This window comes from Dermacentor silvarum, chromosome 2, assembly GCF_013339745.2.
Source record: "Dermacentor silvarum isolate Dsil-2018 chromosome 2, BIME_Dsil_1.4, whole genome shotgun sequence".
In the NCBI taxonomy this organism is placed as follows: domain Eukaryota; kingdom Metazoa; phylum Arthropoda; class Arachnida; order Ixodida; family Ixodidae; genus Dermacentor; species Dermacentor silvarum.
The window spans coordinates 24,709,028-24,725,741 of NC_051155.1; the positions used below are offsets into that span (position 1 = coordinate 24,709,028).

The 16,714-nt window shown below is 47.5% G+C and overlaps 1 protein-coding gene across 5 annotated transcripts in view; it reads left to right on the plus strand.

The window, feature by feature from the left end:
* The window catches only part of LOC119439931 (rootletin-like), a 289,750-nt gene that overhangs the window by 131,570 nt on the left and 141,466 nt on the right, over positions 1–16,714 (plus strand). For all 5 annotated transcript variants that reach the window (XM_049661195.1, XM_037704895.2, XM_049661198.1 and 2 more), the window contains 4 exons: positions 1,834–1,982; positions 6,292–6,426; positions 12,275–12,423; positions 16,419–16,540. In XM_049661195.1, the coding sequence (XP_049517152.1) occupies positions 1,834–1,982; positions 6,292–6,426; positions 12,275–12,423; positions 16,419–16,540 (555 nt within the window). The remainder of the gene's footprint in view (positions 1–1,833; positions 1,983–6,291; positions 6,427–12,274; positions 12,424–16,418; positions 16,541–16,714) is intronic.

A 16,714-nucleotide genomic window follows, 5' to 3' on the forward strand; every position in this document is an offset into this window, starting at 1 on the left:
GCGTACTCGTTGGGGGGTTCTTCCCCAACCCGTAGCGCGTATAATCGCGGCTGCTTAGGGTTCGGGCAAATAATGCAACAAGCGAGTCAACTCAACAACGTTTATTGCTGTGGGCAATAAAACACACTTGCAGAGGGAAGTTTGCTCTGTATAATAAGTAATAAAATAGGCTTGCCTCGTCGCGTGTGGTAGTCACGCAAACGAGGTCACTCACGGGTTGCAGCGGGTAAATATGTACGGGCAGGTAGGTGTAGCGAGGTCAGAGAGCCCCGGGGTCTCTCGGTCGCGCTCTTTTATACCGTTTTACCTTTTCACAAGGAGGAACGTCCTCCTCGCCCGCTGGATACTTTCCCTCTTCCCCCGCGTCGCGAGAGGCGAGCGAAAACCGGGAGAGGGCAAAGTGCATTTCTCCCGTGTCCGCCCGGCTCCCGCCGAGTGCGCTCCGTGCGCAAGCAACGGTGAGCGCCCGCGGGAGAAGGTGGCAGCGTGTGCTCCCCACATCGTGCACGGTTGTCGCCGCCCGCTGCAAGGCTTCCTTCATCCAGGCATCGGACCCGGCTCGGGCCGTTCACACCGTAATGTCGGCGTAGAACGCGTGGTCCACGCCTTCGATTTGCTTGAGTAGGTCGGGCAGGGGCAGGAGGGCCAGATTGAAGAGCAGCGGCGACAAGACCGATCCCTGAGGGGTGCCCCTATTACCGAGCTCGACAGGGTCCGACTTCTCCTCCCCTATCCTGATGGCCGCCGTTCGGTTTGACAGAAAATCTTTTATGTAGCTGAATGTCTTGTGGCCACACCTGGTCTTGTTCAGACTCTGCAACACGCTCGCGTGGGACACATCAAACGCTCCCTTCAGGTCAAGGGCGAGTATCTCGCGGGGCGCATGCCTCGTTGCCTGGTTGACGACCAGTTCGTGGAGTTGGATCATCACGTCTTGGGTGCTGAGATGTTGCCTGAAGCCGTACATCGTCTCCGGCATCTGATCCGTTTCTTCGAGGTGCTTCTGCAGCTGGCGAAGGATCATGCGCTCCATCATCTTCCCCACGCAGGACGTGAGGGAGATGGGCCGCATGTTGTCTATCGTGAGGGCCTTCCTGGGCTTTGGAATGAAGCGGACCTCGGTGTCCTATTCCTTCAGCAACCACCTGAGACTTCGTTCCAAGTTGATATGCTTTACGAATTCACTGGCTACATTTCGTATATTGAAATATGTTCTGTAAAGTAAATAATTAGAAAGGTAATTAGTGTAATTATGTTAAATATTAAATTAGGCATTTTGATTTCTCGTACATGTAATGGCTGCCTTCATCAAGTAGTTTAGCTCAAGGGCTAGAATTGCCACGGGCAATTTTTGAACACCTGGTGCAGCTCAAAAAGTTGAGACACTTTAGCATATGCTAAAGTGGATCAAGGTGAATGCCTGTGTGCTTACGAGACATTAATTAAATTACTTGACAATCTCATTCGAAGGCATTGCTACCTCCTATTGTTTTCTACACCAAGGATTGTGGGTTTGAGTGCCTTAATTAACTCCACCTTAAATTATTAACTTTGCCCTAATTAATACAAAAGGTTGTGGGTTCAACTACCACCAAAGAAAGGTAGTCGGTTCAAATGCAAAGGTTGTGGTTTTGACCATCAATGGTGGCACCATCAATTTTGGTGCCATTGAATTTTGATGCCATAACGACGGACGGCCACTTTTTCGGCCCATGAGCCATCTAAGGCTTTCACCTTAAAAAACCCTGTATGACAGCTGTTGTTTTCCATCACCAGTGTTTATTCACAAGGAGGCGTTCTGTAACAACACATCATGAAAACATTGTTTCTCAGGTCGGCTGTCTGAAGAGAGGGCAGCACACCAGGAGGCACTGGCCAAGCACAACCAGGAGCTGGACCGTGTTCAAAGTGAGCACCGCACTGAGCTGCAGCGGCTACGCAAAGATCATGAAGCCGTTTCAAGCCGGATCCTGGAAGAGCAGGTGAGACAGGCATCATTTGTGGCACGGTATCAGTCATAGAATTTTGCACTAACAGCACTGGAAGAAAATATGTCACCACTGTCTACTTGGGGAGCAGTATGACTTTTCATCTAGCATCGGAAAGATGAACAATATACCTGGATTTGTTTAAGCTTTGTCCTTCTAGCTCTAAACAACCTTGTGAATCAATATGGCAATGTTGCTCGCATTTTGTCTTTGTTTGGCGAAAACTAGGGTCATTTAGCCTCTAATTGCTACCATCAGATAATTTTTAACACACTGCACATAAAAAGGTTGCAGTTTCACCTAAAAGGCAGAGCCTTGATAGCGATAGCAAAGTACTAGACTATGTGGGGTCTCACACGTGCTCTTGGGACAAAGGAACGACAACGCAGTGGTGCAAACAATCACAAGGGCGTTTATTGCACCTTTCATACACCGATGCACGCCTAGCCGAATTACTACGCATAGAACATTCACATGGGCACGCGATAAATCAAGGAAGTCCGACTCACCGCGACTGGATAGCGAGCGAATATGTTCTCCCCATGCTATGACACCATCGCCTAGTCGTTCACGTGTAGGGTCACGCGAACGGTGGCATGTTCGAACGATCCGTGTTCGTCCATACCGGTGCCCTGCTCCTAGCCACATGAGACGGTCTCGCGAAGCATGGATCAGCGCATGCGTGGGATGTCCGCATCGCTCACCGACCCCAACCCGAAGAGGAACAGTCTTCTCCCTTTTGCGCCCGCGTAACCCCCTGCCGTCAGGTGGTGTTAGCAGCGTAACACTAGCGCCATCTCTCATACTACGCTGCAACTCCGCTATCGTAAAGCTACGCAGCGAAGCCGGATTACAGGAGACGGGAGCCATGCGGGGAAAACAAGATCAGGGGACGCGTGAGAGTCGCGCATCCCCACTTCCCCCCAACCTTAAATCACCGCATACTCCGGCGAAACATGTCAACACTGTCTAACATCAACGCATGCTTTGCGAACAAGAGGTAGTACATGCAGCAGTGGCCGCACCAAAGAAATGTCCACGCGCTTTCCATAACATGCGAGCTGACATTGTCTCTGGGGTTCACCGCTGGCGTCCGTTGGTCACAGCACCAGCTCTGCAGATTTGACGGCACGACTGCAGCCCAGGACTCCGGAAACGGCGACGCAGAAGTCGGCACGAGCAAGCGTCGTTCACGCCGACGCGCCCTGTTGGCGAGAGCCGCAGTAGCCGTCGGTGACTGCCGGCTCTTTTTCCAGCCGTCGAGGGTTGCGAGCTAGACATAGGCGGCTGCCGAAGTCACTGCGCCGAACTGGCCACATGCATCTCCATCACCTGGGGTAGCTCGATTGTAGTCCGGGGCAGCAGCGCAGACACATTCCCCTTTTGCAAGGGGAATGTGCTCCTCGCCCGTCGGATACCTTCCCTCTTCCCGCGCGGGTACGCGCGACGCGAGAGGCGAGCGAGAACCGGGAGAGGGCAAAGTGCATCTCTCTCGTGTCTGCCCGGCACCCGCTGCGCACGCTACGTGCACATGTGACGACAAGCGTACGCGGGAGAAGGTGGCGATGCACAACTATAACACAAATTAAAGCTCGTAGCTTTCTGGGCAGTGTAAAGTGCAGTGAACATAGGCTAACCAAATGTTTGTTGTGTAATGCACGCACGGGCAAACATGAACAGTTCTCACTTGAGGACTATGAGGAGGGGCTGCTAAGAGAAAAGCGTTGAGAGAGAGTAAGTGCAAGTAGGCAGCAACAAAGGGATGAAGGCAGGTGGCAGTTGAGTGATGCGAAGAGGGGAAAGGGCAGTGAATGTGAGGGAAAGAAAACAATTAGGAACGAGCTTGGAGACCAGGCAGAGCTTTCTGCATGCGAAGGGGCGCTCTCCCCCTCCTAAAGGAGGTGCTGCGAAGGAGCTGCTGGAGGCTGACAGCCCTTCTCACGGGTCCACCACTAGGTTTGCAGTTTCGTGCAGGTCATCGTATGAGACGGGGCATGCATAATCTTTCGTCTTATAATCATGTTTTTTTTTTTAATGCATTGTCTCTTTAGGGAGTTTGCCAGGACTGCAATAATCCATCGTAAAACATGGGATCTCGGAAAATTGCGCGACACATAACCGGGGTCCCACTGTATACTTGTAGAAAGTTGTTGCCAAGGCTTTTACATCAAAACTGTGCTGTAATCAGCCCTGAAAAACTAATTTGCTGTTCCTTTCAACTGTAGACTGGATTGTACATCCTGACAGTGGTCTTCATGCCAGGTCGGCGAACATCCATGAATACTGGATGAACATTGTAATCCTTAAAGTGTTGCCTCATTTTAATGTTTTGTTAACAAAAGTTTCTTTATTCTGTCCTGGTTACTATTTTGCTGCATTCATTAACCAAGTTATGCACTTCTCAAAGAGCATTATGGCTGGTTATACCAGCGAAATATTCTACTTTGGATAACTGTCATTAAAGCAGTTTTTTAACTGTTTCTGTAGAGTTAAATCTGATCATAGCAAATGCCAACACGGCCAATAAACCGATGCGGCGAAGTAAGCATATACAGTATAGACCACTTATAACGTAACCGCTTATAGTGCAGGACCGGATATAGTGCAGTCTTTTCAGACTCCCGTTAATTTTCCCATAGCACTCCATGTATACACGTATCGCTTATAGTGCAGTAGCGGGAAACGAAATACCGGTTACAGTGCGGCTGCCTGGGAGTACGGAAGTCAGCGGGGACGGCGAACGCTCCCCTCAAACGGGCGCCCCAAGGAGTGCTCGAGGAAGAGAGACGAAGTGGAGGAGAAGGGCACGTGGTGCGAACGAACAGCCAGTGAGGCTGAAACCAGAATCTTGAGTGCGAGTCGTGAAATATTACGGCGCGCATAGAGAGCGAGGGCCACGAAACTGCCAACGCCGGCCAATGCTCGCTTCACGATAATGGCAGTAAACGAAACTTCAGCAGGGAGTGGGCGGCGCCGGCACGGCACGGCGAAGGGTGCATGCGGAGACCGTGGAATGCGAGGGAGGAGGGCGGCAGGGAAGCGGATTTCGCCTCGGCAACTCTGCTGCTTCGGTGGCTCCCCTCACCTTCCCTCGTAGCTCCCTCACTTTCAACTGTCACCATGCGCACGTGCGCGCCGCCGTGCAGGTGCCGCTGTGCAGGCCCGGCGCCAGCTCCCCGAAGTTTTGTTTTCTGTCGTTATCGGGAAGCGGGCGTTTGCCGGCGTGGGCAGTTTCGTAGGCCAGCCTGGGACAGCGCCGCTGCTTCCCTCTGCGCCGTAGCCGCAGCGTGCAAGGTCAACACGTGACTACAAAGTAGAGGAAGCATAAAGGAGAAAGAAGGGTTCACTGCCATTTTCTACGCATGGCTACGGTAGCTTGGCTGAGACGTCGGCATGTACACGCATGTTCCGGCGCAACACAGAATCGACGACCTTGCCATTTGAGAGAGGGTGAAATTTCCGGCGCGTTTTTTTTTCTTTCTTTTTTTGCTTTGTTCGCGCGCGACATTGAGGGGCCTCTCCTAAGCTTTTATTCTATGGCGGTGCCGGAGCAATGCCGGTCAGAGGCGCCGCCGCGTGATTTGGTTCGAATTAACGAGATTCGACTGTACATTGAATGCAATAAACGTTCTAGCCGCATTCCTCGACTGTCGCATACGAGTGGTGGCTCGGTGCACATGTTTTGCATATGTGTGGGCCTTGAAAATTGTTGCTTTGGTTATAGTGCGGTACCGCTTATAGTGCGGATATTCGCGACTCCGGCGAATTACGTTATAAGCGGTCTACACTGTAATTGTTTTGGCACACTGCTTTAATATGCTTCGATGCTATCTTAAAATGGTCATAAAAATTTAATTTTGGTTTGAACACTAAATGTTCAGCTTGAGCTTGGAAATGCGGAATGACCAAAAAGGTAAATATAATAATGCAGTCCTCCAAGCATCAATTTCATAAGAGATTGGAAAAACTACAGCTTGTTCACTTGTTTCATTGATAAACATAAGAGCAGGTGAGTGGCCCTCACTTTGCATTTGCTGCTTCAGATTCTTTGCCATTGCGTAACATGCAATGGCTTGCATGTTACCGAGACATTTGAGTTATGCTGTAGTGCACTCTTTTATTGTGCTACTTTTCTTTGATTTCTGTTTACTTGAGCTCGACTGTGAATTTGTGCGCTGCTTTTGTAATGAGTGTATCATTGGATGCAATAATGAACGGCTTTTTCACTTTGGAATCTGGGCCGTCATGGTGAGATGCGAGTCCACTGGCCTACTGCGACTGACATTAGTTGAGTGCAATGCAGGGCAAGCTGAGGCATGAGCTGTCCAAGCAGCTGCAGCTGCAGAGAGATACGTGTGCCGAGCTCCAGAAACGTCTGGACGTAGAAGCTGATGCCTTCCGCCAGAAGACCAAGCAGCTGGAGGCACTAGGACGCCAGGTGGGTGGGTCTTGTTGGTTAAAGGCAAAACTTCACTGTTTACACGTGCGCAATGATTTGGGTGATGTTTTCTGCATACCGTGTCCTGGTGCGCACGCTTTGACGGCGTTTTTCCGCTCAAACTTTTCATGTGGAAAGACGCTTGCAAATTAATAAGTTTTGCCTCGGCTGACAATATTCTAGTTTATTGCTAGATTTACCAGCCATACAGGCTCCGAGCACACGCTTTAAATGGCCAAAAAGCTTGTTAATTCGAAACTGTGTCACGAAATTTATTCGTTATACGCTCCTGGCAGTGGAATTTGCGGCAAGTGCCGCGACACTTATCGCAGCAGAAGCGCAGCTATGGGACGGATGGGGAATAGGCACCCGCAAGACTAGTGCAGTTTGTGGCATTGAAACCGGTCGGGGCACGGCATGGTATTGGCGTGTTGAATAAAACAACGAATCTTTTTAAGCGATAGCAGCTGATGCTTACGCTTTCCGTTCCATGTTGTGGTCCTTATTTAGTCGTCATTCCACAGATCACTCGTATAATGCTCGTATATTGACATTCCAAACGGCATCACCGGACATTTGCATCATTCTTCTGCCTGTCCATATAGGGCTTGGTGAAATATCCTTGTCACCATGTTAGGGTGACAAAATGGTTTAATAAATCAAGATTAATGTCAAATACGTCTTCTTGAGATAGTTGCTCTGGGCGATCCCCCACCGTTGCTTTATAGGCTTCATCACATTTCTGCTCTCACGCTGGCGACCAGGGCAGGCTCCTGTTACTTCAACATCCAGTGAAGGCCTGGGAGGTGCTGTCCACTTGGAGTGGCGGAGTCTGGCTAACCGGACCCATTCACTGTGATTTGCAATTCGAGACGAGTCAATTCCATTCATATTTTTCAACTATGTTTGGATAGTGAGATGCCTGTCACCGACTTGCGATAGTGCTGCAGTGCATGATAATAATGTGACAGAGGTTCACCGTGAAGCAGCCCTATTACAAAAGTCTGAATTTATGTCTACCTTAACGCACCCTTAAATCTTAGTTTTTGCCATTTCGCCTCCTTCAAAGTGTGGCCGCAGTAGCGGTGATCCAGTTATATGCAGAGGCATTTCAGTGGCGTGAACATAGTAGGCACACTCCATCATTACCTCTGTGCATTAGCTGGAGAAGCAGCTAATCACTTTGAGCACTCTAAAGTGAAAATTGAGGGCTCGCTAGAGTGTCAAAGCAGTGCCACGATAGAGCGAGCTACTCGAATACCGCGGTGAGTCGTGCTCGCAGACTATTGAATTGCTATGTCAAAGCATAACTTCATATACAGTGCGGCGACGTCCGAAAAAACACTTTTGGTGTATTTCCATTGTTTCGAATGTCGCAACTGCAGTGCACACAAACACACACACAAAAAAAGATGTGTTCATTCACGCCGAGAATGTGTCCAGCGGTGTACAACATTTGTCGTAGGTGAAAGAGAATAACTTTTCAATTGATGAAGTAACGAAGAAAAATTAATGCCATTTATGTTGCTGCAAGTAAAAGTGCGCATTCAGTTTCGGTGCTAGCATAAGTTGGGCAGACCGGTCCCTCCATATCAGTGTTGACTCAACTTGCCACGTTAGGTGCTGATAGGCCTTGCTACGACGCACCGCCTAGGCAGTGTCAGAAGCCTATAGGTTTTTTTGAATCAGAAAAGGTGTACGGCACCACAAACTAAAAGGTGCAGGGGGCGCCAGTTATGGTGTGCCAGGCTGCACCCACTCACTGCAAGGCTCAAGGGTGCACTGCACCACGGTAGTACCTGGCCTTACGCCTCGTGCAATCGAGCACAGTGGTGCAGGGTGCACTGCCGCCCCTCAGGGAATCGAAGGCCTATGTGCACCGTACCGTTAATAGGTGCAGAAGGTGCAGAGAAACTTGGCGTAATCAAATAAACCTTATATTGCGCGAAAAAGAAAGGGCAGCACAAGCTTGTTTTTTCTCTATATTAGACTCCACAAAATGTTTCCCAACAAACACAGCGACAGATGTCCATGGTGCGACTCCACCCCGACACTAGGACACATCACTTACCAATGCACACAGAGTCCGGCAGACGCTGTCTCGCCGCTACTTAACGATACACTTAGCAATTGGTCGTGGGATGCGCGACTCTCCGAACTGGACTTGGGAAGCCAATTGGCGACCCTCGACCAGGCCCGGCGCGCCGCAATAGCTAGTGGGGCCCTGGAAGAGGGGCTCCACCCACAGTAACCAAGCACAATCTTTATTTCAATAAAGTTGTTTCTCTCTCTCACTATATTGTGTCAAAAATTAGGGATAAACAATTCAGATAGACAATTGCAAGTCTAATCAACAACATTAAATTCATTGTTGTGCTAAAATTTTTCTGCACAGAAATTTTTTGGAAAAGGGCTCTGTCTTGCCCTGTGTTACCTCTCTAGGAATCAGCATAATGAATTTCAGAGTGCCAGCACATTTCGCAAATTCTCCAGGCCTTGCGTATGGGACCCATGTGAAATATCCTGCAACTTGACGACCAGCATGCAAGCTCTATGAAACTTTGTATGTAGGTTTTCAATGTTTGTGCTGAGAACCTGTGCTGCAAATTTAATTCAGATATTTGAAGAAACAAAAAGGTTCAAGGTAGCCTCCCCTCTTAAGAATGTGGCATACAAGGCTCCAGTAGAAAAAAAAAAAAAAAGACCCACTATTTAATAACAGTCCCAGAAACAAGCAGGAAAAGACTTCTACATATGTGCGGCCGAGCCAAGGTGTTGCACAGAAAAGCAGTCACGACAGTTGTATCGCTAAAAAGCGTGTTTCAGTTGAGTATAAAATGATAGTTGTGTTACTGACACAAGCTGAGCCTTTCTTTTTGATACGAAAAGCTTCCACCAGTTCGTTTGCTGTAGGGTCTTTGCTCTTGCCGAGCACCTTAACTTGCGCACAGCATGGCGTACATGAACAGGCAACACAGTGTGCAGGAAGATGCACATCGTCACTTTTTCCAATTCTGTTAGGGTGTTCCCTGTCATTCACAAAACATCCTATTTGTACGATATAGGACTTGCAGCTTAGGGCAGGGATGAGAATACTGTGCCAATTGCGCCATTTTGATACTCAAGCAGATTGCTGCATAAAATTGCACCGAAAGCGGAAAAATGACCACAATTGCACACCGCTACGCTACAACAGGTTTTGCAGGCATCAGGGAAACATTGCCGGCGGGGTTGAGGGCTTTGTATCGTTTGTCTCGGAGTGCGTATAAAAATAAATTTCATATTCTGGCTGCCAGTGGACATGAAAAGCTGCGCCCAATTAAACCCCCCTGAATAAAACCAAAGTAGCGACATTCTTTTTATCTTGCAACTCGAGCCAGCAAGCGAGGGAAGGCGAGGGTCTGGGGCTTATCCGTGCTTCACTGTTGGTGGAGCGGAGTCACTAGTTGGGCTGGCGCTGTTCTTGTCGAAATGCGTGCAAGCATACGCGCACTGCTGGCTGTGCCTTCTTTGTTGTTTCTTTTTGTTTCTTATGACTCGCGCCCGCACCATGACAGTTGCTCTTGATCATGGTGTCCAGCCGCCTCACGATCGTGATGATCGCGAATCCTGATATCGTGTTGATTCCATTGCTGCACAGTACGATTGCCACGATCAAAAAAGTGTAAACTGAGAGGGGCAAGTGGCGAGCAATGGCGAGGAGAGGCCGAGAGAGGAGCAATGTCGCTCCCTTCAGCTTATTTCAGGGGCTCACACCCAATCATTCAACATGAACTCCAGATCTCTGGGAGCCTCTAGTGAGTGGTGAAGTCAGTCACGTGCAGAATCTTGGTTTGAGCTAGTTGGCGCTGTCACATTACCTAGAAATATCTTTAAAAAACCTACCGGGGTGTTCACTAACCCTAGCTTCTTCACAACTTCTGTTGGAAAACACCTCCAGTCATTTCACCAGCACTTAATACAAAAATAGTATGAAAAATGCCTTTAGGCCCCCTGCAACCCTTCCTTAATGCTGCAGAATGCAGGGCTTTGCGACTTACCCCAAGTAATTATAATAATGCTCTAAACTTTAAATTGGAAAGCTCGAGACTGCTTCAATAACAATATATATATATATATATATATATATATATATGTTGTAATGAAGCAGAGGTGCCCCTGGGTATGTGCCGACTGAAGAGGAAGACGAAGGACCGTGCCGTGATCGCGAGAGAACCCCGTGCTACAAACAGCCCTTGCAGTGCCTACCTGTACCTAGCGTTCTTACAACGTTATCGAGGACAACAAACCTCATCGCAATGTATATATATATATATATATATATGCTACAAACGGCCCCGAAATCACAATTTCTTGGCTCCAGTCTGCTCCAGAATGAAATTTCATCAGCCCCGAAAATTGCTGCAGAATTACTTTGGGCATTTCCATCCCTGTTAGGGGGATACTACCCCCTGAACACTGTGCCTAAATGGTTTGGCATGCATCCTTTGGCACCCTTGCTTCCCATCCCGAGGGATCCGAGAGCACAATTGGGCCAACTTGTTGGAAGCTCAACATGCAACAGGGATCTCATATCCGCTTGCTATCTGTTTGAGATTATGGCTCACGTGGTGCACACGAGGCACTGCCTCTGATTTGTTTCTTTTCCTTCGAGTGTGTGTTCGCACACACAGCGCTGGTTTTTAGCTTCTGCAATAGGCACTGCATTCCTTGAGGATTGGCTATGATTGGGCAACACCTAGTTGGACATACCGAATGGCTTTAACGATATTGGTCAGCAGACAATTTATCTTTACGTTTTATGCATAAGTGCATCATGAGATACACACAACTGGATTCACCACAAAAACTGGCTTGAATTGAAGAAGAATGCTTTGTATTGAGCAATCCGGCTTAGTTGTTGAAGTAGCAAGCTCCACTACGTAACTTGGCCTGTTTTATTTCTACACTGATCGTTAGACTAAATTTATTGCATCTTTTTCCAAGTTTGCATTTGCTTACGCAAGGTTGACAAATTTAAGTTTTAGAAAACTATTTGAAATGCATTCTCATTTCTGAATAGATTACTCGATTCAACGACTGAATTGAATAGGACGAGATTTGATGCATTATTTTGAAAGTTTCAAATATTCACACACACCTGTTTAAAACCTTTTATCGATACAGAATTCCATTTCACCCCACGCTTTTATCTCTTTCTGGGTCACGTGGCAATTTTCACAATTTTAGCTTCCGTGTCTGTACTCAGTGACATAAACACATTTTATTTGATATTAGAATAAAGAAAGCATGTAGAAATGTGTCTGGCACACTGTAGCCTGTGAAGCTGTTGTGCCAAAAAAGCCTATTCTTGTGGACAACTTTCTGTGGCAGTGAAGAGAAAGCTACGGGGGCAGAGTTTCTTCACATGTATTTCTGCACGAAGTAGTCTGCCAGCGTTTGACATCACTTTTGGTTTCTAGGAGCAGATACTGCATCAAGGTAGCTTTCACATGTGACAGTTCTGGATTTGTCCATATGTGGAAGAGAAAAAGAAATAGGTCAAATTTAACGCGCAATGGTGTGTTTTGTCTTATTTTGCTATTATAGATAAGGTGTTGATGTTTTCTCTTCCGCAGCTTAAACTAATGTTGATGAAAATGTGGGACTTTTTCAGAAGCACTCTTACTTGTGCGCATTTTGCCTTCATAGCCTTCCTTTCATTGCCACAGAAAGTTGTTTGCAAGCATACTTCACCATCACCCTCGGGTAAATGCTGTTGCGGAGTGTGTCGTGCCCAGCTGTTTCAATTCAGTTCACTTTATTTCAACACTGAACTGCTTCAACAATGAGCTCCTCCCCTGTGCAGGCCAAGGCAGCGCACGAGGAAGAGCGGAAGCTGCTTGTCCAGGGCCTGGCTCTCTGCCGCAAACAGCTGCTGACATTGCGGCAGCAGCTCACTACCCTGAGGGCAGACGCCGGCCAGGGTTCCTTGCAGCCACACCTGAGCCATCTCAGGTGAGGTCTGGGGACCACCACTCTGGCATGCAGGCTTTGGCTTGGCTCCATACGGGAGGTAGTCTGTTCTATTTACACAGGGAGGAAAGAAATAATTAGGAGAGAGCATTGTGCAGCACGATTGAAGCAAGATGTTTCTGCTCAGTCTTCATGTCAGAGCATGCTTTAGTGCTCTCACTCTACAGCACGGTAGGACGGCTAGAATGCGGACGTGTTGAAAGCGATGGCAAAGAGTGGCTCCGGTTCCAAAGCGCGCGCCTAGTGCAGTACGCTGATGTCAGCGGCAGCAGCTCCTGGAAACTTCATGTGCACTGGTGTATGCTTTTACAGCAAAGATATTAGTGCAACTAGAAAAGCTTTGAAAATGTTACTTGCCAATTTTCAAGGTGTAATCAAAGACCGAGCTCATTCACTGACTTTATGCACAGTTGACTCCTGATAATTCTAAGTTGCTTAATTGGAATTTTCGTTTAAATAGAAGTGAAGGACTGGTCCTGTCACTTTTGCATGCAATCCTATTCAAAAATAAATGCTGGATAGCTTGAATATAGAAGCCCATAATATCGGTTAATTAGAAGTTATCTTTCAATCGACAGCTTCAGAACGACTGCAATTTTTCAATAAAATCCGTGACTTTTAAAGTGCCGAAACAGCTCCATGTACTGCACTGGTATCGTTGCTATTGCACCTGTCTGCAGCGCCACAGCACACGAAACGGCGAGATAGTTCAGTTAGCACTGGCACGTCTCTTTCCTTGTCTTTTGTTGAGTAAGTGTCAGCCGCGCGTTGGGTTTATTCCACATGTGGTTCCACGTTTCGGATTTTAAGTGTAGTTCGTTTGATAAGGGCAACTCGTGGCTTCTGCCACACGCTTGGTCTGGCAATGAAAATCGAGGTCCTGAAAGAAGTTGACTAGGGAGGTACCACCAAGCAAGACATTGCATGGAAGTATGGCATTAAGCCTAACCACTGTCGAACTTCATCAGGAAGGTGTGCTTTATACTGGATGCTTTTGAGAATGACAAATTCAATATGTCCCGGAAGCGAATGTACACCGGCGCCTACCAGGAGTTAGAGAAGGCGGTGCTGCTTTGGATCAGAGAAGCATGGAGCAAGGAACTTCCTCTCAGTGGTAAGGTTGTGCGGCGATAGCCTTGCTGCTGGCAGCAGTGTTGGGGATCAACGACTTCTGGTGGATGGCTGACATGCTTCAAACATCGGCACGACCTGATTTTTTAAAAGCATGTGTGGAGAGAAGGCGTCAGTCAACCAGGAAACATGCGCGACATGAAAAGCAGAAAACCTTAGTGAGTATAGTTGACCTTTGTTAATTTGACTCCGATTAATTCAATTTTTCCAGTTAATTTGATCCCGGCCGATAGTCCTGGCAGCGCCGATGCATTTCTATGCACCCAAAGTTTTGTTATTTCAATCGTAAAATTGACCTGCACCAGATAATTGGAACTTGACCAGTGGTGACTCTAATAGCAACTCCTTTCAGGGCATCGCCTATCTCAGCAGAGCTTGTGGGACAGTGAATGCGTTGAACACACGCCATCTCGTATTGAAAATGCCTAATTTCAGCCAGCCCTAGCAAGAGTTTCAAGCAATAACTGTAGCTCCCAATGTCTGATTACGACATTTACCCAATTCTAACACGGGTCTTTCTTTTTTATTTTTTCAGGGCAATTGGTCCGAAATTGCCTGCCGGTCCAATCAGACACGATACCAAAACCACCTTTGCGGTGTTTGTGCACTTTACCTCATAACACGAGTGTATTGCGGCAAAGCTGACTTAAAAAATTGTGCAGCTCAGCTGATTAAAAAAACCAGCCGCCATTGTACAACACATATTAGACCCTTGCCCATTTTTCTTGCTAAAGGCTTTGGTGTGCGTTGGATTTCTACTTATTTAAGAGCTTTAATGCCATTTCTACATTAATTTTCTAGTTTGGACACACAGAAAATGGATGCGACGTAATAGTTCAGCGGAAATCCGCTAGGTGGAGATAAGTAATTAAAGGGAAGTTTCCCTTTAGAAAGTTTCCCTTTAGAAAATGGATGCACATTTGAATTGGGAGGTGTGTTGGAATCAAATACTGACGTATGAATCAGTGGTGTGTTATGGTGTTTTTTCTGCATCTTGTTTAATTCGACCCGCCAGATAATTCAATCAGTTTCGTCTATCCTGTCAGGGTCGCATTAACGGAAGCCGACAGTACCTCAATGACTATCAACCGGAAGACATCGTTAATGCAGACGAGCCTGTGCTTTTTTATCTGCTGCTACCAGAGAAGACATTCAAATACGATGATTGATCTGGGGCGAAAATGGAGCAAAGAAAGGGTATCATTTATGATCGCAGCGAACATGACTGGCACTGAACGATGTTGCTTGCTTGTTATTGGGAAGGCCACTAAACCTAGCTGTTTTAAAGGCAGGAAGATGCTTCCTGTGGACTATGCATCGAACAGGATGGCTTGGATGCTGTCGGATATTTGTAGGGATCAGATAATAAAATGGGATTGCAAGTTCATGTCATTGAACCACAAGGTGTTCCTTATGGACTAGTGCAGTGCCCACATGAACATACCATCCTTGAGTGCTATCCGTCTAGCATACTTGCCTGCAAACACGACCTCGATGTTGCAACTCATGGACCAAAGCATAATAAAAAAGTGTAAAGGCAGCATCTCCTCGAGTGCCTGATTTTGTGTGGACAACTCCTCACAATACGAGGTGAGTCTACTCAGTGCCATCCACATGCTAGCGCAAACTTGGGGTCATGTGAAAGAAGAGACCATTGCCAATTGCTTCAGGACTCGTGGTTATGTGGCAACTGCTTCAAGGGATGCTTCTCCTTGTCCGCCGAGGGAAGCTCAAGCAAGTGAGCTTGACGGCAATAGTTTTGGCTCCGTTCACGGTAACATCCGTCTTGAAGAGCACGTCACCGTGGATACTTGAAACATGCGGTGCACTGATGGACAGCAAAATTGTGCAGATCATCTGGCCCCATAAATCCATTCATGAAAGCACCGTCGACGAGGACATTCAAAATGACGCTCACAAAACTTGACGCTCTTCATACTGAAACTGAAAAAAAAAAAAAAAAAACGCCACCAATACTATTCGCCGGAAGTGACATACGACTTTGACTGTAGAGAACCGGCGCCAAGCTCGTCTACTTCTCTTGCCGGTACCATACTCGTGTGTCAGTGAACAGGTGCCGCATGTTTGCTGGCCACAGAGTTAATGTGCTCGGCTAGCTGCTTCATGTGCTGTGCCCACGCTGTTGTTCATCCGCTAGGTTCTTTTATTTTGAGGCATTCTTCTCCAAGCCAAGCCTGTTTTCTGTATCTGATTGTCTACGTTCAACGAGCAGAGCCTCGATGCGTTCCATGGTTAGTGTTGTTAGCTGCCTAAGCAGTGTGGCTGGCAGAGTAGCTTGTGATGACGTAGCGGTAAGCTCATCCTCGGTATGCTTGCACTTGTAGACCTTACTTGGTGATCATGTGTGAGATCAAATGTGCAGGCTGGAGCATGAATAGACTGACAGTCATTGTAGCAAGTGTGAATCCGTGTGTTGTCCCCTCCTTATCCGAAAAGTCTGTCGGTGGCATGAACGTTTTGGCCAGTGCTTTGGCTTGGTTGGACCGTAGTCTGTAAGCCAACGTGCTGATCCCGCGCGAATACACCGACTGCATGGTAGTGTATTGATGGAATTGCAGAGTGCGTGTATGTACTGTATTGTTGCCGTGTCTCATATTGGCATGGCAAGTCAATGGGTCATCAAAATCTGCAGGAGACGCTTTGCTGGCCCGTCAAAGGCACCCCGCTTGCGTTTCGTTCGCAGTTTTTCTTTTTGCTGGTAGCTGTGTGTAACACAGATAACAAAGGTGTTTTCGTGCCTGGTGAGACCTTGTTTATAACGAAGTTTGGCTGTACTGATGATGTTAGCTGCTATGGTAATTGGTGATGCACTCTGTATCTTGCAGGGAAGCCTTTGTGCGTTTGATCGAACAGGAGCGGAGCTTGCAGGAGCGGCAGAGGCAGGCAGGCAACCACGCGGCACAGTTGCAGCAGCAGCTTGAACAGGCTGGCCTCAGGATTGCAAAGTGTGAGTGTCCCGGCCCTATTGAGAAGCAGCTGCTCAATTGATTTTTTGTGCTTATTCATTGAGTCACTTAAAAGCATATACACTGTGGGCTCCTCTACATCTACCTGCTGCAAGGTTCCAGGAAACTGCAATATCTGTATTTCTCTGTTAATATAGGAATCCTTTTTTGATATG